This window comes from Chanodichthys erythropterus, chromosome 23 (assembly GCF_024489055.1).
Source record: "Chanodichthys erythropterus isolate Z2021 chromosome 23, ASM2448905v1, whole genome shotgun sequence".
Lineage (NCBI taxonomy): Eukaryota > Metazoa > Chordata > Actinopteri > Cypriniformes > Xenocyprididae > Chanodichthys > Chanodichthys erythropterus.
In genome coordinates, this window is record NC_090243.1 from 30,192,688 (window position 1) to 30,217,986 (window position 25,299).

At 37.2% G+C, this 25,299-nt stretch overlaps 1 protein-coding gene across 1 annotated transcript in view; it reads right to left on the reverse strand.

Annotated features, from left to right (window-relative positions):
• dpp6a (dipeptidyl-peptidase 6a) overlaps positions 1-25,299 on the reverse strand; it is a 293,120-nt gene that overhangs the window by 141,897 nt on the left and 125,924 nt on the right. The window contains exon 2 of the mRNA XM_067377789.1: positions 1,761-1,875. Coding sequence (XP_067233890.1) covers positions 1,761-1,875 — 115 coding nt within the window. The remainder of the gene's footprint in view (positions 1-1,760; positions 1,876-25,299) is intronic.

The window sequence follows — 25,299 nt, forward strand, 5'->3', positions numbered from 1 at the left end:
TCTTCTGCTGAGCTCGCTCTTCTCTCATCACACATCAGAAAGGCATTTATTTTCAATTAAAACGAAGAAAATGTTCTAAAAGTGGAAGTAAAGTATATAATAATGCTAAAAGTATTTATAATTTCTTACATAATAATAATTTAATAATACATTTAATAATAATTTAATAATAATTTTCACTCTGTTATTTTTTTATTGCATCCTGTTAATGTACAACAATACTGAGGTGCAAATAGTATGTATCTGCCAGTATAAAGTATAAGTAACATCTAATAAGTATTTATACTTATTGCAAAGAATTTGCAAAGTAAGAAAACTGCATTTAAATTATTATTATTTTATTTATTTATTTATTTATTTTTTTGCCCGTGGGATACCATGAAAATGAATATTAGTTTAATAACCTACTGTTCTGCCAGTTTTCACCTCCGATATAATAACAATTCGCAAGAATTAAACTTGTATTGACTCTGAAGTACACTGTAAAACATGACTGTGATTTTAACAGTAAAAGACTGTAAAAATGCTGCGGTGAAAAACCGTCAATTGGTTTACAGAAAGTTTCCGTACTATATACGGTGAATAACTGTAATAGATCTAACGGTACATTTAATGAAATTTTACGGTAAAATACCGTTAAATTCACAGTTTTTGGAAGTGAAAAATAACAATTCATTGTAAAATTTACAGTGAAAAACCGTAAATTGACATTCCCACAATTCCCTGCGTGACACTTCACATTTGATATATTTTTATTGAAATAACTCTGTTTCTTCTTAGTTTTTCTCATTTTTTTCTAATCAGTTATGTACGTTAGGGTTTTATGTTACATCTAATGTTGTTAAATTAATTTTTTTGCATTTTTTAAATTTCATACATGTTACCGTGATGGTGTTTAGTGTGTGTGTGAATGACACTGTGTGCACCTTCTATATGTTAGTGTTGTCCTCCTCAGCTTGTGGAAAATCTGCTTGTGATGAACTTTGATTCATCATGTGACTCTTATCACCACTGTGTTTGGTGACTGTCAGTGTATTATAAAGGTACAAAACAGATATTAGTACTTCATTAGGTTGGTAAATTAACATTATATCAGTTAATGAAATTAACATTATTTTACCGTAAATGTAACAGATATTTTTTTTTACGTTGCTACTGTATTTTTTACGGTAACGTTCTGGCAACCACAGCTGCCGGTTTTTTACCGTAAATTTTACAGGGATTTTTTTTACAGTGTATGCAGATGTCCTTTTGTCACGTGCTGTTGCCATGGTGAATCGTAATATCAGAGTTCCATTGATCATGGCTTCTCATAGTCATGGTGCACGTGCTTAACTCAGAGTTGATTGAACTAACTCAGATCAGCTGTTCTGAAACCGAAAACTCAGAGTTTCCTATTTCAGAGTAAGTCAACTATGAGTTCAAGTTTTAAGTCAAAGTTGGTTGAACCTTCTTATTGAAACGGGCCCCAGAACCTTCTAAGTGTTTATTTTGTTTGCATGGTTGTGCTACACATGTGAACACATGTCCCAAATGAAACTTCCAAGTACAAGCCAATATGTTTTGGAAAACATTCAAGGTGTTCTGGCAGGATTCAGTAACATGAGAGGCTGTGTCTCTAATAGGATTGTGCACCTGTATGTAGACACTTGAAACGTTCTGGTTTGTTAACAGCATTATGTGTGTATGTGTGTGTGTGTGTGTGTGTACGGTGGCCTAGAGGCTCATGGCCCCGGGCCCTTTGCTCCCAGGCTGCTTACCTGGAGTCAGCAGAATGACAGAGGTGACGATCAGAGAGCAGATGACCAGAATAACAAGCAGTGCAATCGCTATTCCCTTCCAGTTCCTCTGCGGAGGGTTACTTCCCACCAGCTCCTACAGAAAGAGACGGACAAAGAGAGAGAAAGCATGTGAGTCGATGAATGCAAATGGGAGGTTAGTCAAGGACAGTGGTGTGTCAGTGAGAAGCACCTCCTGGGAAACTGCTGTTGGCCTAAAACAAATTCTGCCAACATCTCTGTACAAAAACAGTGTCATTTACTGTGACAAACACTATTGTTCAAAAGTTTGGGGTTGTTTTTTTGGATTTTTACCAAGATGTTTTTAAAAGAAAATCTTATGCTCATCAAAACTATATAAAGTGTGTATGCATACTGTCCTTGATTCTGATCAATAGCTGAGTTTTATTCACGATAAAAAACGTCTATAACCGCTTCACCCAATGGTTCTGTGTATCACTACACAACACCCATAGCAACCACTCTTGGCACCGTAAACTGTTTGTTCTCAGCTGATATTGTTCATTGAAGCTTACGAAGCTTTATGTGGAAGAGTATTGTGAGAAAGAGATCAATTGAGCGAGTGTATTACCTGCATTCAGATTTAGCATTTTCCTTCAGGTCAGTCCTATGTTCATAAGAAAACATCTGTTTAAATGTCCAATGTAGTCAAGTCCACCTTTGTCGAGACCAAGACAAGTCCAAGTCCAGGACTAGTCGAGACCGAGTCCAAAGAGGTTCAAGTTCAAGTCAAGTCCCAAGTCCAAAGAGGTTCGAGTCCAAGTCAAGACCGAGTCCAAAAGAACCAGTCAAGACAGAAACAGCATGTGCAGAGTAGCGACACTGTAGGATCAAATAAGGCCATTTTATTTACTTTAGGTATTTCACTAAAGTCACATAAAGCTGAAGTGCAACTTCACATTTTAAGTCTTTTTTATTATCGTGTAACAATCACATTTTGGGCTAAAATAATAAATCAGTGTTTTTTTTTTTTTTTTCAATGACGGTGACTTGCGATAAATAAACTAATATTTAAGTGTGCATATTAGCTGCCTACTTGTTTTTAAATTCACTTCAGCTGTGGTTCCCAAACATTTTACAGTAGCGTACCCCCTGGGGCATTTAACATTTTTCTGCATTTTTCTTTCTCTTCCACTTAGACTGCTGCAGTCACACCTTCTCCATTAAGGGAAAATATTTTCCCCCCTTAAACTGATTGTGCAACTTAAAGTGCTTTTTTTTTTTTTTTTACCTTCATAAATACCTTTATAAAATTAATAATGTTTTAAATTAAAAAAGGTCCAGAGAAATAATCAATGATGTTAAGACGAGTGATACTTTTAAATATTAAACTAAAACCATCAGTAGGTGGCGGTAAGTCACTGTCTTACTGAGTGAGTTATCGAGTCAGTCATTCATTCAGTAACGAAGCAAGTGGTGGTATTTTTGAAAGGGTAATTGAATTCCGATTTTTTGATAGGGTGACCTGCCGCTACCTATTTTTGCTAACTATAATTGACAGCATATACACAGAAAAATCTACTTTTCTTCAATGCAAAGTTTTATTTTCATATAAAAAAAGTAAAACTAAGTAATAAAATAAGAACAAATAAAAAAGATATAGAGAGCTATGAAACTAAGTTTTTCAGGTTAAGTAGGTTTTTATTCAGGTAAGAAATACTATACTATAGAAATTAAAGTAATCAAATGTAAAATAACATATCCAGTGTTATTTTACATTGGTTACCTTAATTTCTGTATTCTTTATTGTAAATATTAAATACAGATTTATTCTTACCATTAAAGTTATAAAAAGTATTGAGTCAAGAGCAGAAAGTGATTTTCTTTGTCTTTTTTCTTTAAATAACAGGACAGACAGCAACAGGAATTTTGGACTGCTGTCCCTTTAAGAGTTTATGAACGGACCCAATACTGTTACACAATACATGTTCTCTTTCTTAGCTATTTAATGATCCAAAACTGACTGTTGTAATCGCCAAGACGGGCATTTTCACATAATTTTGTGTCTTTGACCTTTTAAGCGCAGTAAGACATTCATTTTGGTACTTGTAACTCTGTTTGACTTCCGTCTCTTTTTGAGACTGAGCGTGGCTTTTGTTTGCTCCACTAATATAGATAAGTGGTGCACGCACTTTTGGTGTGAAACCTGCGGGAACCCGCAGCGAATGAGATGAGTGAGAGAGAGGAGGCACCTGTGCAGGTGTGTGTCACACCGTTGGAGAGAAGAGAGCAAGAACGCGTGGCTGGTAACAACGGATTGCCTCGGAATAGGAAGGAAGTGAGACTGACTCGGTCGGCTGTACTCGGTCGAGAGCAACTTTTGGCGAGACAATGCTGACCAAGTCCGAGACAAGTCAGAGTGCAAATACCAATGAGTCCGAGACAACAGAAAAACGTCTCAAGTCCGGACCCGAGTACTACAGCACTACAATGTATTATCTTGTCCTTTTAACAGTTAAGGGGTTTTCCTGTGACTGACAGCTCTAGTCAAAGAACTTGTTAGTTGCGTCATGTTCCGTGTTCACAACAATTCAGTCTTTTCAACTTAAAAGTCTTCTCTGCTGACTGACACACTCATAAAAGACAGTCTTTGCCGCCATCTAATGGCGTAATAATGTAACTTATGTTGCTGTTCACGGTCAGGGACTATTTTTTCTGGTGGAAGGAAGGCTTTTAGTGAAAGTTTACTTCATGAAAGTTGCATTGATAAATATTTTTGGCTTTAATATTTGGATTGTGTGGTAACCGTTTTATAAAAGCAGGTACTCGAGGCTAGTGCTGTATCGCTTTGCGTCATGTTTAACAACACCCTTCAACCGTTACTTATTCACGGTACAGCACAGCCTCGAGTACCTTATATATATATAAGAATGAATATAATATACAAGTTTCACTTTTTGAATGGAATTAGTGAAATAAATCAACTCTTTGATGATATTCTAATTATATGAACAGCACCTGTATATATATATATATATATATATATATATATATATATATATATATATATATATACACTTTTGATTAATTTAATGCATCCTAGCTAAATAAAAGTATTCATTTCTTAACAAAAGCGTGAGGGTGTTTTAATTTCTAAATCAAAAAATACATTGGCCTTTCATGTGTTGTGCGTAAGAACTATGTGGAGCAAGGCAAAGCATTTTTTTTTCCAAAATCTGTGATTAATTAAATGATGTTAAGCCTAAAACAGAGCACATTTTCCTGTTAAATATTTGGCAGTAGTTTAAACTGAGACAAATTTGATAAATTAATGGATGTTCCATGAAAACAAATTTGAGCATAAGAGGAGCTATTTCAAGCTGGCGATGAATCAAGTGTGAATGACAGACAATAAACTCAATAAATCAAAACCGTTTGTTGATTAAAGAAGCAGAGTACATTCATGCTCATACAGATGCAGCCAATACATAAGTATCACAACAAGCAGACAGTCAGTAGACACAAAGCATTTGAACTTTAAAGCAGAATGCATGCAAATAGAGTTGAAAGTAGCATGCGGCTGTGGCCTGTGTTCTAGCGGCTGACGTTTTTATTGGACTCAACTCAGACTAATGAAGTGGAAGTCTAGTGGCGAGGGCGGCATTAAACTCTTTCAGGCCTGAGCTGTTAGTGACCTTGTTCCTGTCCTAATTGAATAGCGCGGCAGACATCATTAGCCTGCAGATAACAGTAGCCAGAGCCTGTTTACTGGGACACCCATTACAAGGACTCATTAAAGTCCCTTTCTCTCTCTCTCTATTTCTCTCTTCCTCTCTAGGGTCATGCAGACAGACTCTTCCTCTCCGGTATGCAGACAGAGCCAATGAGCTTCGTGTGAACAGAGACACAGCATTACAATACAAACCACCAACAGCATCTTTTAACCTGCCCTATCCCACATATGCTATCTGATTGATAATAACTGCTAGGTATTTTACCCATTATGCTCTGCCTCTTAATGATAATGAGACACATTAAGACAATTTTTTAGAAATTAGTTCGATTAATGATTAAATGTGCACACACAAAAGCACCAAAATGGCAAGCGCATGCCAAAATCTTAGGCCAAGTATGAGGTGATTATTTTTGTTTTGTTTGCTTTTTCTGTTAATAATATTGAGTCAACCGATAAATGACACCACAATCTGTATCTAAAATAGCACCCAAAATCATAGGAAAAGTAACATATTTAATGAATTACATTAATATTATGTAATCTACATCACAGCTGTTCGTGCTAGAATTATTTCAAACATGTATTGGGTTCATTTTAAAGGGTTAGTAATTTAAAAAAAAAAAAAACGCATTACTCACCCTCATGTCGTTCCACACCCTTAAGACCTTCGTTCATCTTCAGAACACAAATTAAGATATTTTTAATGAAATCCGATGGCTCAGTGAGGCCTCTATTGCCAGCAAGTTAAATTACACTTTCAGTGCCCAGAAAAGCTACTGGAACATATTTAAAACAGTTCATGTGACTACAGTGGTTCTACCTTAATATTATAAAGCAACTAGAATACTTTTTGTGTGTCAAAAAAAAATTTTTTTTTTCTAAAATATCTAGTGATGGGTGATTTCAAAACACTGCTTCGAGTCTTTGTTTTCGAATCAGCGGTTCGGAGCGCCATAGTCAAACATCTGGGATGTTTGATGTACAAAAAATGGGTCAAGCCCAAAATGGCTAAACACTAAGCTTTTAATTGTCTTAACCACAAAAATCCACAGTTTTTGGCAGAATATGGGAAGTTGTGTGTGGAGTGATGAATCACAATGAAACACGAGTTACATGGTGATACTCCAGAACGTTATCTTTGGAAATCTGCTGAGAAATATAATAATAAATGCACAGTGAAGCATGGAGGAAGAGATGTCATTGTGTGGGGAGCCTTTTAGCTGCTCATATTGGTGAGCTACTTCACTGTGAAAAAGTCAATTAATGCTTTGGAGTACAGCATAATATAGCAGAATGGCTTGCTTCTCACAATTGTAAAGCTGTTATCTAAGGAGAAATCATCAGCATTTTTCAACAAGACAATGCTCCTGCCTAAATTGCAAAGACCACCAAGAAGTGGCTTGAGAACAAGTGAATCAGGCTCATGTTTTGGCCTGGTCAGACTCTAGATTTTAACCCTAGTGAATATTTGATCTCACATTAAACTCAAACTAACTGGGAGACATTTTTCAACTTTGATGCCATCAATACTGAGTGGAACAACACTGTTCTTCCTGCAAAGCTGTCTGCAAGTTTACCCACATGGCTTAAACCTTAAAAAAACAAGAGGTAGACTATTCTGTGCTAAGTTACTTTATCTACACTATTTATGCAATTCTTGCTAACCTCCTGACCAGTGATTTGTGATTCAAATGGTTAACCATTAAAAGAACACTAAATATTTAGCCATTTTTAGCTTGGCCCATTTTTTCCCCCGAAGAGTATATTTACAGTTTTACACTTTTCTTAGGGCTGGTTCGCACAAAATGTTTTTTTGCTTTTAAAATGTGAGACGCAAGTCAGAGAGGAAAAAAAAAGCACAAGGTCTAGAGATGCATTTTTTAAAAGTCAAACTTCTTTTAACACGTGCGTTGCGTTTTTAGAATGCCGTGTCATGCGTGAGATGCTGCAAAAGTCACGAGACGTGAGCGCAATGGTTAAAGATGTCCGTCTATCAAATGTCATATTGAAAAACAGTGTAAAAGTAGTGCAGTGGAATGGAAAAATGCATTCTGTGTGAATGGCTCCTTAGAATGTTTAATTAGTTAGAGCTATCAGCTGACATGCTGCCTTATAAACAATGCTTAAACCTGATACGATTAATATAAAATGGATTAGTAAATATACATTGGTAATCTATATCGTCACTGGTTATAAAATAAATAAATAAATAAATAAATGATAATAATTAGGGCGGTTGATTAACATGATAAAAAATTATTAACGATTTAATGCACTTGCCCCGCCCCAGACCTACTTAGGTTATCTGACATTTCATAAAGTTGATTGACGATGAATATGATGCAGGGAAACAACTCACTGCACAACGAAGCCTATAGAATGCAGTTGAATTCAAGACATGGCGGAAAAATGCCCCTGTATGAGTTTTTGTCATATATTTACATCATATGATGTAGATAAGCTATCACACAAGTAACAAGTGCAATATCACAAGTTTGTCTGTCCAGAATAGCATATGCAATACTGATTTTATACAAATAGTTCAATAAATAAGAAGTTAATATTGTGTTATTTTAGATGTAATATTGTCTGTTTTGCTCAATTTTGACAATGAAAATATAAAGACAAAGCAGAACTGTCTCAGAGCAACACAGTGGCATTTCATTTCTGAATCCGCGTTTGGAATGAATCGGGTGAACCAATGATTCAAAGGCCCCTTCATAAAGAGAGCCATTTACTTCATTCCAGAATGAAACAGCCATTTTAATGAATGAATGAATTAATAAATGAATGTGTAATGTATAGTTTTGTTTCACGTTCATGGTTCATGTCTTTTATTTTGTAGTTTGATTCATCTTGCTTGTTTGTGTCATGCTTCCCTTGTTTCTCATGCGCGCCCTTAGTCAATGTGTCATGTGCTGATTGGTTGTTTATGGTCACATGGTTTCTCAGTTCTGTTCTGTCATTGGTTCCCTTGTTCCTTGTGTCTCTTGCCCATTGGTTGTCTTAGTCATGTGTTCACTATGTTAATGTATTTAAGCCTCTTGTTCTCCATGTTACTTTGTTGTGTATTGATAATGTAATTCTGCTGTTCGTGAGTGTCATATTCAAGTCTGTTCAAGTCTGTTCATTTTCAAGTCTGCTTCTGTTTAACTTAAAGCTGCCATCAAACGTTTTTTTTACAAGATGTAATATAAGTCTAAGGTGTCCCCTGAATGTGTCTGTGAAGTTGCAGCTCAAAATACCCCACAGATTTTTTTTAAATAAATTTTTTTAACTGCCTATTTTGAGGCATAAATAGAAATGTGCCGATTCAGGCTGCGGCCCCTTTAATTGCTCGTGCTCTCCGCCCCCTCCCGAACTCTCGACTCTATCATTGCTTAAACAAAGTTCACACAGCTAATATAACCCTCAAAATGGATCTTTACAAAGTGTTCGTCATGCAGCATGTCTAATCGCACAAGTATGGTATTTATTTGGATGTTTACATTTGATTCTGAATGAGTTTGATGGTGCTCCGTGGCTAAAGCTAACATTACACACTGTTGGAGAGATTTATAAAGAATGAAGTTGTGTTTATGTATTATACAGACTGCAAGTGTTTAATAATGAAAATAGCGACGGCTCTCGTCTCCGTGAATACAGTAAGAAACGATGGTAACTTTAACCACATTTAACAGTACATTAGCAACATGCTATCAAAACATTTAGAAAGACAGTTTACAAATATCACTAAAAAATATCATGTAATCATGGATCATGTCAGTTATTATTGCTCCATCTGCCATTTTTCGCTATTGTTTTTGCTTGCTTACCTAGTCTGATGATTCAGCTGTGCACAGATCCAGACGTTAATACTGGCTGCCCTTGTGTAATGCCTCGATCATGGGCTGGCATATGCAAATATTGGGGGTGTACATATTAATGATCCCGACTGTTACGTAACAGTTGGTGTTATGTTGATTCACCTGTTCTTCTGAGGTCTTTTAAACATATGAGATTTATATAAGGATGAAACAATGGTGTTTGAGACTCACTGTATGTCATTTTCCATGTACTGAACTCTTGTTATTCAACTATGCCGAGGTAAATTCAATTTTCAACGCAAATTGAGTCATTTACTTTTCATTTCTATGATGAATCAAATTAAATATTTCTCTCTTAAGCTACTTTTTGTCAAATGTGTATTTGATGCTTTACACAATAATGACTTTAAATTATATTTTGGGGATAATCTCTCAGTCAAATTTGATGTGATTAATTTGCAATTATTTAAATCAATTAACCGCCACATCATGTACTTAGTTCATTTTTAATCACTTGACAGCCATAATAATAATAAGTGAAGGTGAAGTGTGTCATTTTTTAATGCTTACAGATACAAGCTGGTATGATAGAGGAAGATGTTAAAGGTGCCCTAGATTCAAAAATTGAATTTATCTTGGCATAGCTGAATAACAAGTGTTCAGTACATGGAAATGACATACAGTGAGTCTCAAACTCCATTGTTTCCTCCTTCTTATATAAATCACATTTGTTTAAACGACCTCCGAAGAACAGGCGGATCTCAACATAACACCGACTGTTACGTAACAGTCAGGATCATTAATATGTATGACCCCAATATTTGCATATGCCAGCCCATGATGTTCCCAACATTATAAAAGGCATTAGACAAGGGCAGCCAGTTAACGTCTGGAGCTGCACACAGCCGAATCATCAGACTAAGTAAGCAAGGACAACAGCGAAAAATGGCAGATGGAGCAATAATAACTGACATGATCCATGATATCATGATATTTTTACTGATATTTGTAAATTGTCTTTCTAAAAGTTTCATTAGCATGTTGCTAATGTACTGTTAAATGAGGTTAAAGTTACCATAGTTTCTTACTGTATTCAAGGAGACAAGAGCCGTCGCTATTTTAATTTTTTAAACACTTGCAGTCTGTATAATTCATAAATACATCTTTATTCTTTATAAATCTCTCCAACAGTGTAGCATTAGCCGTTAGCCACGGAGGACAGCCTCAAATTCACTCAGAATAAAACTTTTAACATCCAAATAAATACTTTACTCACATATTTTGAAGCATGCATGCAGCATGCATGACAAACATCTTGTAAAGATCCATTTGAGGGTTATTGATAACAAGATAATAAGATAATAAGAAATGCTTCTTGAGCACCAAGCATATTAGAATGGTTTCTGAAGGATCATGTGACACTGAAGACTGAAGCAATGGCTGCTGAAAATTCAGCCTTGCCATCACAGGAATTAATTACATTTTGAAATATATTAAAATAGTAATACAATATTTCTGTGGGCTGTTTCAGAAAGAAAACCCCTGCAAAATAGAGCACACTTTATGCTGAATTTGGCCCAAAGAAGCCTTGTTCTTACTTGACCTGCAGCAATGTCCTGCGATTCAGTCCAGTAATGGCCCACACCTGGCCTCTCACAAGACAAACACACAGGCGAGGGAGAACCCAGATCTATGACATCCATCCTGGGCCATTATCATAATGACCGTGCCATTATAGCAGCTGCTTAGTGAACAAACCATACACCTGTTTATGACAAGCCCTCTGCCTCCATTAAACCACCGCAACACTTTCCTACCAGGAGAGCTATTATACTTTATAATGGCTGCCGTCCAGAACACCATCATACTTTTTTTTAATATTTTTACCAGCAACTCAAAACAATACAACAAATCCATGCTGACCGCTAACTATAGCGTGCTTTCATATGTACAACACAAACACACACACACACACACACACACACACACACACACACACACACACACACACACACACACACACACACACACACACACACACACACACACACACACACACACACACACACACACACACACACACATCCAGAAAAAAATCTACTGCCATGTTGTGTGCACAAAGAGAAAGGATACAGAAAAGAAATAAATAAAAAAAGAGAGAGAAAGTGTTTTGGCAGGTGTGAAATGAATACAGATCTGTTGATAACAACAGAGAGCGAAGTACTCCAGCTTCCATTCACTGATTGGAGGAGACTACAGCTTACAAAGCCAACAAAAAAACACACACACTTGAAAAGACACACTACAGCCTGAGTGCAGCTCAGAAAAAACAATGGGAACAGACAGACAGGAGGGAGGATGTGAGGTGAATGTACAAGCTGCATTTCTGTCTTTGACATATAGCGCTAATCAATTACACCTCTGTGTGTACTTTACAGATATGTGCGTCCTGAATTGCACATTACTGCACCGCTCTGCCAAAGCTTGAGTTCTATTTTCTAAACAGCTGGTGAAAATGAATGCAAAAGATTTGCATCTATAAATAAACATATGGAGCTGGTGCAAAAAAACGTGACAATAACTTGACATTATCGTCAGGACAAGGGCTTGGAGACACCCTGCATAAAAAAAACACAGGAATAAAGACTTGAATGTAAAATATTCAAATTGTTCACTTGGTGGCACGCACTGAACAAAAAAAAAAATATTTACAAGTCCACTTAGCATGCTTGAATCAATAGTGAGCTATCATTTGCTTTCATTGAGATTCAGAGCAGAGTAAGGAGAAGTGTGTTAAATAGAGGGCATTTGCATTGCTAATCTCCATTGTCTGATGTGACCTCCAGAGACATCCACTTTTTGCTACATCGTAGGTCAACATTTACCCGATATGTTTTGGCATCTTTCTTGACTGGTTATTTCAGTTTTGAAAACCTTTATTTCAAATATGCTGACAGTTTTCAAAAAGTCTTAGTCTGTGACGTCCACAAACTGCCCACAGACTGTTCGCAGAGCACCAGTTGCATACTGCAGACAAAAATGGCAAGAGTTTTCTCAATACAGCATGCTCCAGTCTGGAGTGTGTTTCCTGTACAATGATGTAACACTGCTTAACTACCTAGTAGAATGCATTGCTGTACAAACTAACTAGCTAATCAAGACTGTTTCCTAAAACCATATTAACATGGTTGTATCTCTGTCGTTAATGGCGTCACATGCAGGTGGTGGAGTAACAACTTTTGCTAATTAATCAATTAGAGATCCCAATTAATGTCATATTACTATAGTTAATTTACACAAATAACAGAAATCCGCAAATCTTTTTTAATCGCATTAACATTTAAAGTATTAGTTCACTTTAAAATGAAAATTACCCCAAGCTTTACTCACCCTCAAGCCATGACTTTATGTTTCTGATTAACACAATCAGAGTTATATTAATGAATATCCTGATGCAGCTGAGCTTTATAATGGCAGTGAACAAGAACAACGAGTATGAAGTGAAGCGATGCTATCGTGTAAGAACAATATATCTATTTTTAACACACTAGCTTCCACCAGACCGCCTTCCATATTCAACTTAAAAAAGTGAAGGCAGGAACACACCAAGCTGACGCCAATAAACTAGTGGCGACGAAAGCAAACTGAGGGGTTGGCTCACATCGGCAGCGTCTGTGTCCAAAGTTGCCCTGACACACAAAACCAACGTTTGACAGCCGGCGGCCAAGTGGCAGGTCTGTTCTGCACCTGCGTAGGATGAAATGCCTGTCCGAACCAGCAGGTGGCAGTAGCTGAACAGCCAATTGGACCGTCGAATCAGCCGAAAAACGCCAACAAAGACCAACTTCAGCCGATGGTGCAGAACACACTGAGAAAACTTAGTCGGCCGACGAAATAAAACTGCCCGATGGCCGATCGTCGGCTTGGTGTGTTCCTGCCTTAAGAGGCATTACAGTTTCTTTGTAAGTTGAATGTGGGAGGCGGTCTGACAGAAGCTAGAAATTTTACTTTATAACTTGTTAAATATGGATATTTTCTTACACAAACGCATCCCTTTGCTTCAGAAGGCCTTTATTTTTTTAATCCCCGGAGCCGTGTGGAGTACATTTATGATGGATGGATGCACTTTCTTGAGCTTCATACTTGTTGGTCCAGTTCACTGCCATTATAAAGCTTGGATGTCAGGATATTTATTAATATAACTCTGATTGTGTTCATCAGAAAGAAGAAAGTCATATATACCTAGGATGGCTTGAGGGTGAGTAAAGCTTGGGGGTAAGTTTCATTTTAAAGCGAACTAATCCTTTAATTGGCATACACTTTACTCTCATTTACATGCAGTTTGTTCTGTCAGCAGCTTTTTCCACAATATAATTTGTCTGAAATGTTGCTGTAACAAGCATCTGAGGACTACTTCACTGTTTTTGTTCCCAGACATTTTGTTTCATTTGATGTTTGAGTCATCATGGGTTCCCCTTACATCATACTCCTAGGTTTTCAAAAACAATGCTGATTGTTGACATGCTTAAAGGGTTAGTTTACCCAAAAATGAAAATTATGTCATTTATTACTTACCCTCATGCTGTTCCACACCCCTAAGACCTTTGTTAATCTTTGGAACACAAATTAAGATATTTTAGTTGAAATCCGATGGCTCCGTGAGGCCTGCACAGGGAGCAATGACATTTCCTCTCTCAAGATCCATAAAAGTACTAAAAACATATTTAAATCAGTTCATGTGAGTACAGAGGTTCAATATTAATATTATAAAGTGACGAGAATATTTTTGTTGCGACAAAAAAAACTATGCTTCAGGAAGCACCGGAGCATAATGAATCAGCGTGTTGAATCAGCTGTTCGGACCACCAAAGTTTGGCTGTTTGACACGCGATCTGAATCATGATTCGATATGCTGATTCATAATGCTCTGAAGCAGTGTTTTGAAATCAGCCATCACTAAATAAGTCGTTATTTTGGGGGGGGGGGGGTTTGGCGCACCAAAAATATTCCTAAATAGACCTAAATGTCACATAGAAAATGTGAACTGCAGTACTGTAGGTCACGGCTCCTTCCTGTATATGTGGGCAGGTCAATTACAATATGACGATTTGACGCAGAGCAACAGCAGCGGTAATATGATTTAAAAAATGGATCTAATATAAAGAGTTTTAAGCATTAAGAAACAAACTGAGGTTTTGTGAAGGGTCTGAATCTGAATGGTGTACACTCATAGAAGATGAAAACTGCTACTCATAAGTTACTTAAAATAAAAATGTAAAGTACATGAAGAACAATGATGCTAACACTAGCTAAAAAACTAATGAAAGAGTTCACTGACCTAACTGTAGAATGTTGCCAAGCCACATGTCTGTCAAAGCAGCTTAGTACATTCATAATAAGGCTTGCTTCAACAATGTTGAAATGTCAGAGAAGTTTGTAAAATGTCAAGATAAAAGAAAGTAGAGTCCCTGAGCCCTTTCATTGAAAGTTAATGTGTCACATGTTACACAAACACATGGTACGGAGCTATAATACATTGCCAAGTAGAATATTATCACTCCTGAAGCATGACACCTGCTGAGCACTTGTATCTTTAATGTGCACAAAAGCTCTTCAGTACCTGCTTCCATAAGAGGAGAGAGCTCAGCACAGTGGTAAGTGTATTTCCATCACACTGAGTTAGAGGAAGGCATAAATGCGAGACTGACAATGTCCCCTTACTTTTACTCCGCTTGGAAGCTTCTCATCAGCAGGACTAACTCTGAGTCTAACACTTCCTGTGGTTACCTGCTCTGAAAGACAAATTACTTTGATAGTACTGCAGTATCAGGCTTCTTTATCTGCCTGTGTCAACACTAAGTCACAGCATAATCACTGGTAAGACAATCTGAGTGATGGGAAATCTCCAAGTATAGGAGATTACTCAAGCGAGACTCTGCTGACTCTATTGTAGAACATTCAAGAGAACTTTGTCAATTAATAAAAGCAAAATTGCAATATTCAATTCGATCAACTGTAATATTTAAAGTGATCCTGTAACTCAAGTAGTAGAGCAGGGAGTTAGCAACACAAATGCCAAGGGTTTGATTCCCAGGGAATGCGTGAACTGAAAAGAGGTATACCTTGAATGCAATGTAAGTCGCATTGGATATAAGTATCTGCCAAATACATGAATGTAATATGATGGGAAGGTGGGAAATAATTCCCAGTCCTCAGGTATCCACCTTATTTGGCAATGTGGAAGCAAGAAATTCTCAATTTTCTTTGAATGTGCGAGACTTCCAATTCATTAGCCACAGAGGTATATAATCAAGAAGAATAACAAAGTGCAGTAAATGAAAAAACTACTTGCACAACAAACCTGTGTGTTTCTGATTATGATAATAAATTAAAATAAGATGATAACAAATAACAGTTTGCAATATAAAGCAGCATAACAGACTGTTATCGTACAGGTAAAATAACTGGAAGCGATTGACACCGAAGCTTTGAACATTCAAGTTACAAAAAAAAAAAAAAAATGTGGATAGCAGGGTCAAATCTGATTTACAAATATTGTAAACTGTTACATTCTCTTAGTGTCAGTATACTAAGGATTTGAGTATTATTTGATATGAGCTCTTTAGGTTTGATGGAGCCATTAAAAAACATTCCCAAAGAACAGATTTATGTGATGAGTGATATTTACATGGCAGAAGATAGTCCTTCTGTATGTGAGAACAATGGGTTTTTCCACTGGCTATTGCTTGCATCAGACAAAACAAGCTTCGATTGGCCATGTACGTGATACATAATACTGAAATTTCACACTTCACAGAGGCTGATTTGGAATTCATCATCGACCGGCATCAGAGAGCGAGTAAGAAAAAGAAAGAGAAAGAAGGGAAAAGAGGAGGAGAGAAGAAGCCCCCAATTCCCTAGCCTGCACAGCTCTAAATGCATTCCTGCTGTGCTCTCTTAGCTCTCAAAGCATTGTTCTGAGATGTCTGGCAGGTTGCAATTGCCTGGCAATACCCAATGGAGGAGCCTAGGAGGGCATCAGGTGCCATTTGCTAAAAATCACTATGGCGTCTGATTCAAATAATATACATTTATTCCTTTTAACAGGAGAATAAGACCCCAGCTTTATTTTTATTTGCCATTTAAGAAGGAATCCATGCTTTATGACACATCTCAAAAGCGAGGAAAGGGATTTTCAACCCATGCGGTCTCGCTGGTCTAAGAGCTCGCCCTATTTTTCTCTTTTAGCCAGATGAAAGACTGTTTTATGATTCTCAAATGACCTTAAAGGGGTGAAAGGCAGGACATGGTGGAGCTGGTCTAAAAGGTAGATTAAAGGTGCACAGGAGAAACCCTTATGATGAGACGTTATATGAAAGACACAACAAAAACAGTCAAACACAGCATGAGTTTAGTACCACTGTATCAAAAAACCTCTCAGCCTGATTCTGATATTAAGCCATTCTAAATATGTTGTGTGCTATTTAAGGTTGGTTATCACAAGCTACCTAGTGTAACTATATTTTAGAGTCCTTAACCCTACCCTTATACCAAAATATAACTACTTTAATAGAATATAAAAACAAAATATTGGGCAGAAAAATGTATAATGACCATTTTAGTAACCATTAAATGGATATTTTTGAGCCACTAATCCTACCTCTAAAACTAACAATTTCTTAAAACTACATTTTGTAAAGTAAAATGTATCAAACAGGCAAGTGTAATCACAATAATTAATTTATTGAAAAAATGTCATAATGCAGTACCAAAGTAGACCAATGACTATACTACCCCTCTGGCAGTATATGATATTTTTATTTGTGTGATTTTTGATAGTTTCAGCCCGATGCAGTTATAATTTTCACGTCCTGTGCCACATTGTTTAAACAGCAAATGCACCCATGGTTGTGCTGGTCTGAAAAGACCATTTATTTAAAGAGTGCGTTAGTAATATGTGCCTATAGGTAGGTTCACAACGTGCGTACACTCTGCTTATTACACACACAGGTACGTGCAGAAGCACACAAACATGCCAAATGTTAAAAATAAAAGGATTACAATGTAAAAAATTATTACTGTGTACATAAAGATAAAAATGCTTCGGTGGAATCTGGCTGTGTGGTGAGCAGATCCGTTTCCTCACTAGAGAGGCATTACGTTTTTCAGCTTGCAAATTCCACCATATAAATAGCGAATCCGCCATGGCGTGAGTGCAACTGGCTTTTAAAGGGCATGCGAAATGAGACTCTGACTGGTTTATTGCAAGTAAGTTATGCCCAAAACACACCCATTACTCATTAAGAGAATTGGAACCCTTTTAGACCATGCGCGCCAACCATTTTTCTCGTCGTTAAACTGGCAAAAGTGGATTCGGACACGTCCTAAGTGCACTTGCGCCGTGCGCTTTAGACCATGCGCTTCGTTAAAATAGGGCCCATAGTCATTGTTTGATTCAGAGTATATTGATAAAATGCCTTTTGTGTCCCACGGCAAACTATATAAATATTAAATGAGGTGATGGTTATTTACAATATAATGGTGGTTATTTATAATAATTTTTTTTTTTTTAAATGTTTTTAAGTTTTTAAAAAGTTTTTAAAGTATATTCTTGTTTAACGTAATTCTTTGACATGAGATTGCACTGAACAGAATGACATATAGGGCCAGATTTACTAAATGGGGCAAATTAGTGAGAGTGCAATTCCATAAATGCGCCAATGGGAGTGGCAAGTTTTGCGTTTGATCTACTGCTGACGTGCAAATTAAAGAACACAGATGCAGTCAAATCATTTGCATAATGACCAACGCAATCTACCAAGAGCAGTGCAAATTAGAGTTGGGTTGCAAATAAGCAGAGCTGATGCTCATCAGGTGCGGGTTGACACAGGCGCAACTTGTTACATGTAATATAGGGATAACGTCTTCCAGAGAACTCTGTTCTCTGCAGTTTCTCCTACTAGCAGCAACGATTACAGCCATGTCGCAAAATGGGTTAAGACATGCTTTTTTGGGGCATTAAATAATGCCGCAAAAAACAGAAAATTGACTAGCGCAAACATTAGTAAATCACGTTGCGTGTGGACATGATGAATATGCACAATATTGTTACCGTGGGCACCTCAAAATACCGTGAATAATTATTTATTAAGAATTATTCCAATTTTTATATTACATTTTAAGAATACTATCAACCGTAATACAATCCACAACACCGCTGTATGCAGTGTCAAAAAGGCACGCGCACTATGTAAACAAACCCAAAGTGCATTAAAAGCACTGACGTGCTGAATGAAAGTGCACGTTAACTTTCTGACAGCAGAGGCCGCTGATGGAACAGCAGAAATGCTGCGGTTACCCCGGAAACCCCGTAAACAAAGCAGCTGCGGTACTACAGTATTTAAAATGTTTCAAACAGCCATTCAGTTTTTTTTGTATTCGCAATGTTATTCATCACAGCACCAAATACTTAATGCTTAAAAACTTAATAGGCTACTATTTTAATTCTATTACTACTTTACTGATTTTAATCTGGACTACGACATGCCCTATAATGATTAGAAATGTTCTGATTATTGTTCAGTAACACTTGATGACCTAAAGCTCAGTTACTAACATGTTAATTCATTATTATCAAACTGACAATGAAAAAATACTTTTATTATAGCATTTATTAGCATTTAAAACAGCATTTATTCATCTTTAATGTTAATTTCTAGTTAATGTTTATTAACATTACTAAAATCAAAAGTTGTAATTATTATTCAATAACGTGATAATACCATATACCGTGATAAAAGCTTAAACAATTATCGCAACATGAAAATTTGATACCGTCACATGCCTAGTTGCGTGATTCATTTAAATACTCTAATCCAATAAATTTTGCATCCCAAAGGGAAACTCATACAAATGCATATGCAATAAGCTCAGCCACAAAAAACAACCCAGTCCACACCTTTTCAGTGCTAATTTTGCACTGTGTGGATTTAGTAAATCCCAACAGTAGTTTTTAATGCCAAAAGAGGGTTTGCGTTGGCGCAAGCTGTCAGTAAATCTGTATGTTTCATTGACTATACAAAGGCAAGTAATCGTACGTGTGGTAGAACCACACTTTACATACAAACACATGCTGATTCTCATGAGATCACATTGCTAATACAGAGATTAACCACGGCTGCCTGCTTTTGTACCATTCTGGTCAGCACTCTATCTCTGTTACCGGTTGTTGTTGATGGTGTAAATTGCAATAAAGTCATGTTCTTCAATGGACCAAGGCTTTGAATGTGACAATCCATAAGTGAGGCTCATTACCTGCAGCACAGCCACCTCGTCAGTGAGTATTGAACATAAACGAGCAGAGCAACGCTTGTGTTACATGCCATTATTGATCAATGCACAGCAGGAAGCCAGTTCATCAAGCCCTTCTCACCTTTTTTCAGCCAACTGAGACCCAGGAGTGGACAAGACATTTCCAGTGTTCAATCTAACATATCTTATCATTCATCTCTACCCATCTCTAAGAGTAGAGAGAACTGGAGGTGTGATGCTGAACCTTAGTTCCCTATGATCTGCAATCATGGTCATGATAAGGAGAATTACCTGAGCTTCAGGGTCAATGAACTGGTCATTTAGGCAGACAAAGGTAATGCTGTGAGCATGAGTAAGAGGTGGTGGGTTTCATCTAGGTAAGAGTCCCAGAGAATGGAATAAACAACACAGATTGATATCCGACAAGGAATCAATATAAAGCTGCAGAAAAAGGGGAATGATCGAAATAACATCAGGATATTGAGGGCATGATGATCTATTTGAGAAAAGGACAAAAAACAGTCTAAAGCATACATCTAAACATACTTCCCATACCACCATGATTGTTCCAAATTCATTTGTCTTGTTGGAAGTAACAAGTGCATGTACTGTACCTGTACTACTTTGGAAATAGAATGTCATTCATTTATTTCTGGACACTTGTTGCAATGTAGACAGTACCGCTGATTATAATGGGTCCATGTCCAGTCTAGACAGGGTACTTTTTTAACAAAAAATAATGAAGAATTTCCTCATAGTGAATGTGTAATAACTGCTTCATGTTTCATAAAGGGAAAGCTGATATTGTCAGGACAGCATATGTAACTGCAGAATAAGATATGTTAGGCTTTGCAGGTCCAGAACCAAAGTCGCAACATGTCCTGATATGTGTCTTTGTGAATAAGTCATGAGGCCAAGCCCTGCAGTCCTTACAAGGCCCTGTAGGGTTACAGAGCTTCAATGCTCAATTGAAAGACCACCATAGAGCCGCAGGCTACAGCTGGGTGCTTCGGGTGACAACCAAATGTTGAGCCCCGGGGCAAAGAGATCACTGCAGAGGTCTGAGAGAACATTCCGCCTGCAGCCCAGCCAGGCCACTAACTCTAGCAGGAAACTACTGAACCTGTGATGCGCATCATAGACACAGTGACCTCAACATCTATGGCTGAGGTTCATTTTAGAAAGACACCTACTGAAACGCAGGGGTTACTAGATCAAAGAATATTGCATGGAAGTGTCAAAAGAATAGTAATTTTAAAAGATAATTTTGTATTTATTTTCTTATCCTCATGCCGTTCCAACCCTGTATGGCTTTCTTTCTTCCATGGAACGCAAAAAAGAGTAATTAGGCAGAAAATTCTATACAATGAATGCATACAATGTCTAGAGAGTCTGTCAATCAGTAGTCAAGACCAGCTCATTTGATTCATCCACGCAGGTGAAAAAAAGGTGCATTTCTATAATTAGTTACCACTAGTAGTACACTATGGGTTCAAGTGTACTATAAGTGGTATCTAAATACATTTTTTAAATACAGAGATAGTATATTAAAAGCACATTTTAGTTCATATTTAATGGTGTCACAAAATAGCACAGTTGAGTACACTTAGATGTTCTTAAGATTATGTTAAGAAATACTAAAGAAGAATTTTTAGTATATTAAGTACAAAATTAGTGCGTGAAAATAGAGCACTTTAAGTACATTATAAAAATGTACCTCTTTTTTTTTCACCTGGGCAGGCTGTCAGCTGAGTAGGTTAAGTTAGAGTTAAGACTGAGACCAGAAGATTGCTGAAGAAGCTTCAGTGAGACTCAATAGCACAGAACGGATCGTATACAAGAGTTGGCACATAACACAAAAATTGTCCGCAGTGTTATAATGCTCAAGATTTTGAATTCGACGTCCAAATGCTCCCGGACTTGAATAATAGAACACTGCCATCAAGCTCCAAAAAGATGAAAATGCAACATGAAAATATACCATATGACAGTTAACTTTATGTTTATAATTCACACAGTCAAATACTTGACTGAAATAATTGTATCTCTAGCCACTAGAAACACAGTGCTTAGCTAATGTTTAGAAGGTAAAAGTGAATGTCCCGCACTCAAATAAAAAGCCTTGGAGTACAAATGAAAACCATTAGCCTAGACTGAGAGATCAAGATAACAGTGATATCTGATCTTTTTTATGGGTGATAAATTTATGATGGTGGTATAAGTAGTGTGTTTGTAAGATTCTGGAGCTGATGAAGAACTTTGTAAGACCCTACTGATGTTGCAGTCAGCAGCTCACTGTAATCCCGATCTTTCTTTTTGTGGAGTGATGCTGCTAACCAACAGTTTAGCAATTGGAACGGATACATCTACATGTTAATGAGCAGAAAAAAAAAAATATATATATGATGGCTCAGTGAATAGCACTGTCGCTTCACAGCAAGAGGGTCCATGGTTCAAGACACAGCTGAGCCAGGAAACTGTTCTGTATGGAGTTTGCATGTTCGTCTTCTGCTGGTCTGGGTTTCCACTCTGTGGAAGTGTATTGGAAGATGGATGGATGGATGGAAGTGTCATGCTAAGTTGATGGATGTGGCTGATGTATTCAGCAGGTCTTTTGAATTCAGTGTTGCATATTTTGGACTATGCATAGCATGATGTCTTCTCACAGAAAGAAGGTCCCCAGTTTGAGTCCCAGCTGAGCCAGGAGGCCTTTCTGTGTGCAATCTGCATGTTCTCCCTATGTCTGCATGGGTTTCCATTGGATGCTTTGGTTTCCTCCACAATCCAAAGACATGCAGCATAGTTTAATTTGAGACTGTAAATTGCGCACAGGTGTGGGTATGAGTATGTGCGACTCCTGGAACGGCCATCCATTAAGAGTGTTTTCCTGCCTGCAACCCTACATAGAACAAGCAGTTTGAAGAGTGGTTCCAGATTTAGACATGGCACTCGATATAGAGATCTAATTTGCAGACTGTGTGCATGCTCATGTTTCCTTGAGCTGGATAAGGGACTAATCTGCAAATTCTCACTCATGCTTTTCTTAATATTCCAGCCATGTCTCCAGTGCTTTCCAGCTAATGTGAAATCGAGTAGGATTTTACAGCTAAACAAACATGTTCTGCATCTGTGATGGAAGCAATAATAAATAAATAAATAAATAAATAAAAATAAATAAAAAATAAACCACATCGAAACAGTCTGTTCTCAAAAGATGAAAAAGCAAAGGAAAATAAGCAAAATCTGTTCATGACACACACACTAAATCATTCCTGGCATACTTTTATTCTGCATGGATTGGCTAAACCTAGGAATTGTTTCTGCATCAATAGAGAAGAGAGACTATAGTAGCTTGAACTCTGTCTGAAATAGGGTAAACAACATGTCAGTGACAGGGTGACCTTCTGACGTCCACATACACACACATAAACATTTCTCATTTATTACACATGGGAAGAATGGAAGAACTGACCCTTCTCTAAGTGAAGCCACCTTTGTTACTATTGCTAGCTTTGGGAAGTGTTCTTACTAAAACATGTTTTGCCATCCACAAGCATGACAAAAGATCGCATTGACGGAATCACCTCAGAAATGATTAAAGGTTGAAGGTGCATTCAGTATATATATCTTAAATAATAATATGGATAGATGCTGCACTCCCAACTAACGACATGGATCACCATCATCCTCTATAAGTGTTGTAAAAAGATTTAAATTAGACTCATACTAAAGTGGTTAGAGAGCGGTCTTCATAATAACACTGCTCATGATTTTCTCTGTCACCAAATGTTTAATTTTATTTAATTCTGTTCTTTTTCCCATGGCCAAACATCAATAAGCTACAAGCATATTTACAGTGGCGGCAGCCAATGTGCGTGAGGATTGTTGGCAGAAACCTTGAGTCAGAGACCTGAGTGTACAGTGAAATCAAGTGGACAGTTGGTAACATTTCAGTTTATTTCATCACGCTTGCAACAAGAGAGAAACCTTGTGTAGTCTGTGCCCGACCTTCTCAAATAAACAAACCTGGCCACCGTGCAGCCTGTGAGGAACTAAATAAGGCTCTTACACCTCAGAAAAGTACTGTGGTAGTATCATGATATGAAATCTTGACATGTCCCATATGATTACCATATTCACATACCATTGTATTCTGCTAGTAGTGCAGATAAATATGTCTGGTCAGCAGTCCAGATGGTTTAAATAGCAATGTTTTAATGTCTAGGCAGATAAAAACTCAACAAGTTGAATATTCATGAAGGCCATTGGTGAAAACTTTCTACAAAGTCAACTGAGGTGTAAATCAACAGTGTGCTATTTCTATTCCGCTTAACTTCCAAGGAACATTAAGAATTGAAAAATCACTTTTCTGTTGTTATCTATCTTCCTTCATTCCCAACTGCATGCTTGTCAGGGCCTATGAGAAATAAATGGCTTCCATGGAAACAATACAATTCAGGCAACATGGTCCACTATTGAAAAGGTCAGAGTCTGCAGTTTAGAAGCCAAGGTGGCAATAAGTGCAAAGGATTTTACTAGATTTACCAAGTTAATAGTTAAAATAGTAAAAGAACTGTCATTCTAAACCCATATGACTTAAGCAGAATGTTTTACATGCAATGAAAGTGAATAGGGATTGTGACAATCCTTCAGAAAGGACAAAAAGGACCATATAAAAAAGTGGTCTATACCAGGGGTTCCCAAACTTTTCAGCCCACGATGCCCAAAATAACAATGCCAGTGGCTCGTGACCCCACTATCCTCGGAGGTGGTTAAATTATACAAATGTTGTGCACACGCAATAACGCCTGTTTCACACATACTCTGTTTGCAGTTTTTTTTTCTGTGCCCATGTTAACAGGTTAGAGCGTTCACACTGAACGCGGATGTGGTCCGGCAGTGCATTCCAGGAGTGGTGCATCTGCAGCTTTATTTACTGCGTCTGCAGTGATCATTTACACATTGTTTATTTTTGCTTTGCTGCATCGCGCTGAATTAAAACTATAGCGCATGTCTCTGTTACAAAGTCAACACATGGCTGTTTTGCCTCGGGTAAAGCGAGGAAAATGACACCTTACCAGGCATTTAGGTGAACAAGGAGACATAATGGATAGCACTCGTCTCTTCGGGAAGGTGGAAAAACATTTTTTATGACCTGGGAGATTTCTTGTAAAAAGATTCAAAAGGAAAGTAAAGAGGAGAGTTGCCTGTTTTGTCTATTTTGTTTTAATTTAAAATGTTTGTGATTTTAACATAAAACTTGTTTAAATGTTTTGCCACTTGAGTGAGCAACGTAATATAAAAATCTAAAGTATTACTTTATATAAATATAAAGTAATGAAATGAACAAAACGTTTAAATTTAGTGCGTTTAAACGTGACATATATAAATATAGTGTTTACGAAGAGAATCGCAATGTTGACGAGCCATGTTCAGTAACAACTTTAGGATTTGAAATAAAAATAAGTAAATGTTGTGTTTGTGATATGAAGCCATGGATCAGTTGCGCATATGTGAAAGCACAATAGTGCGTAATGCATGTACTGCAAAGGCTTGACGGTGGTGCTTCTCCGCTCTCCTCCGCTGGCGTCCATGCATTGTCTTTTTTGGTCGATATTAACCAACGTTTTATTTTGACAAAAATAATATCCAAAGCTGAAAGCCTAAAGAATCACCTACTGTAAGGTGCTGTAAATTGACCTGCTTC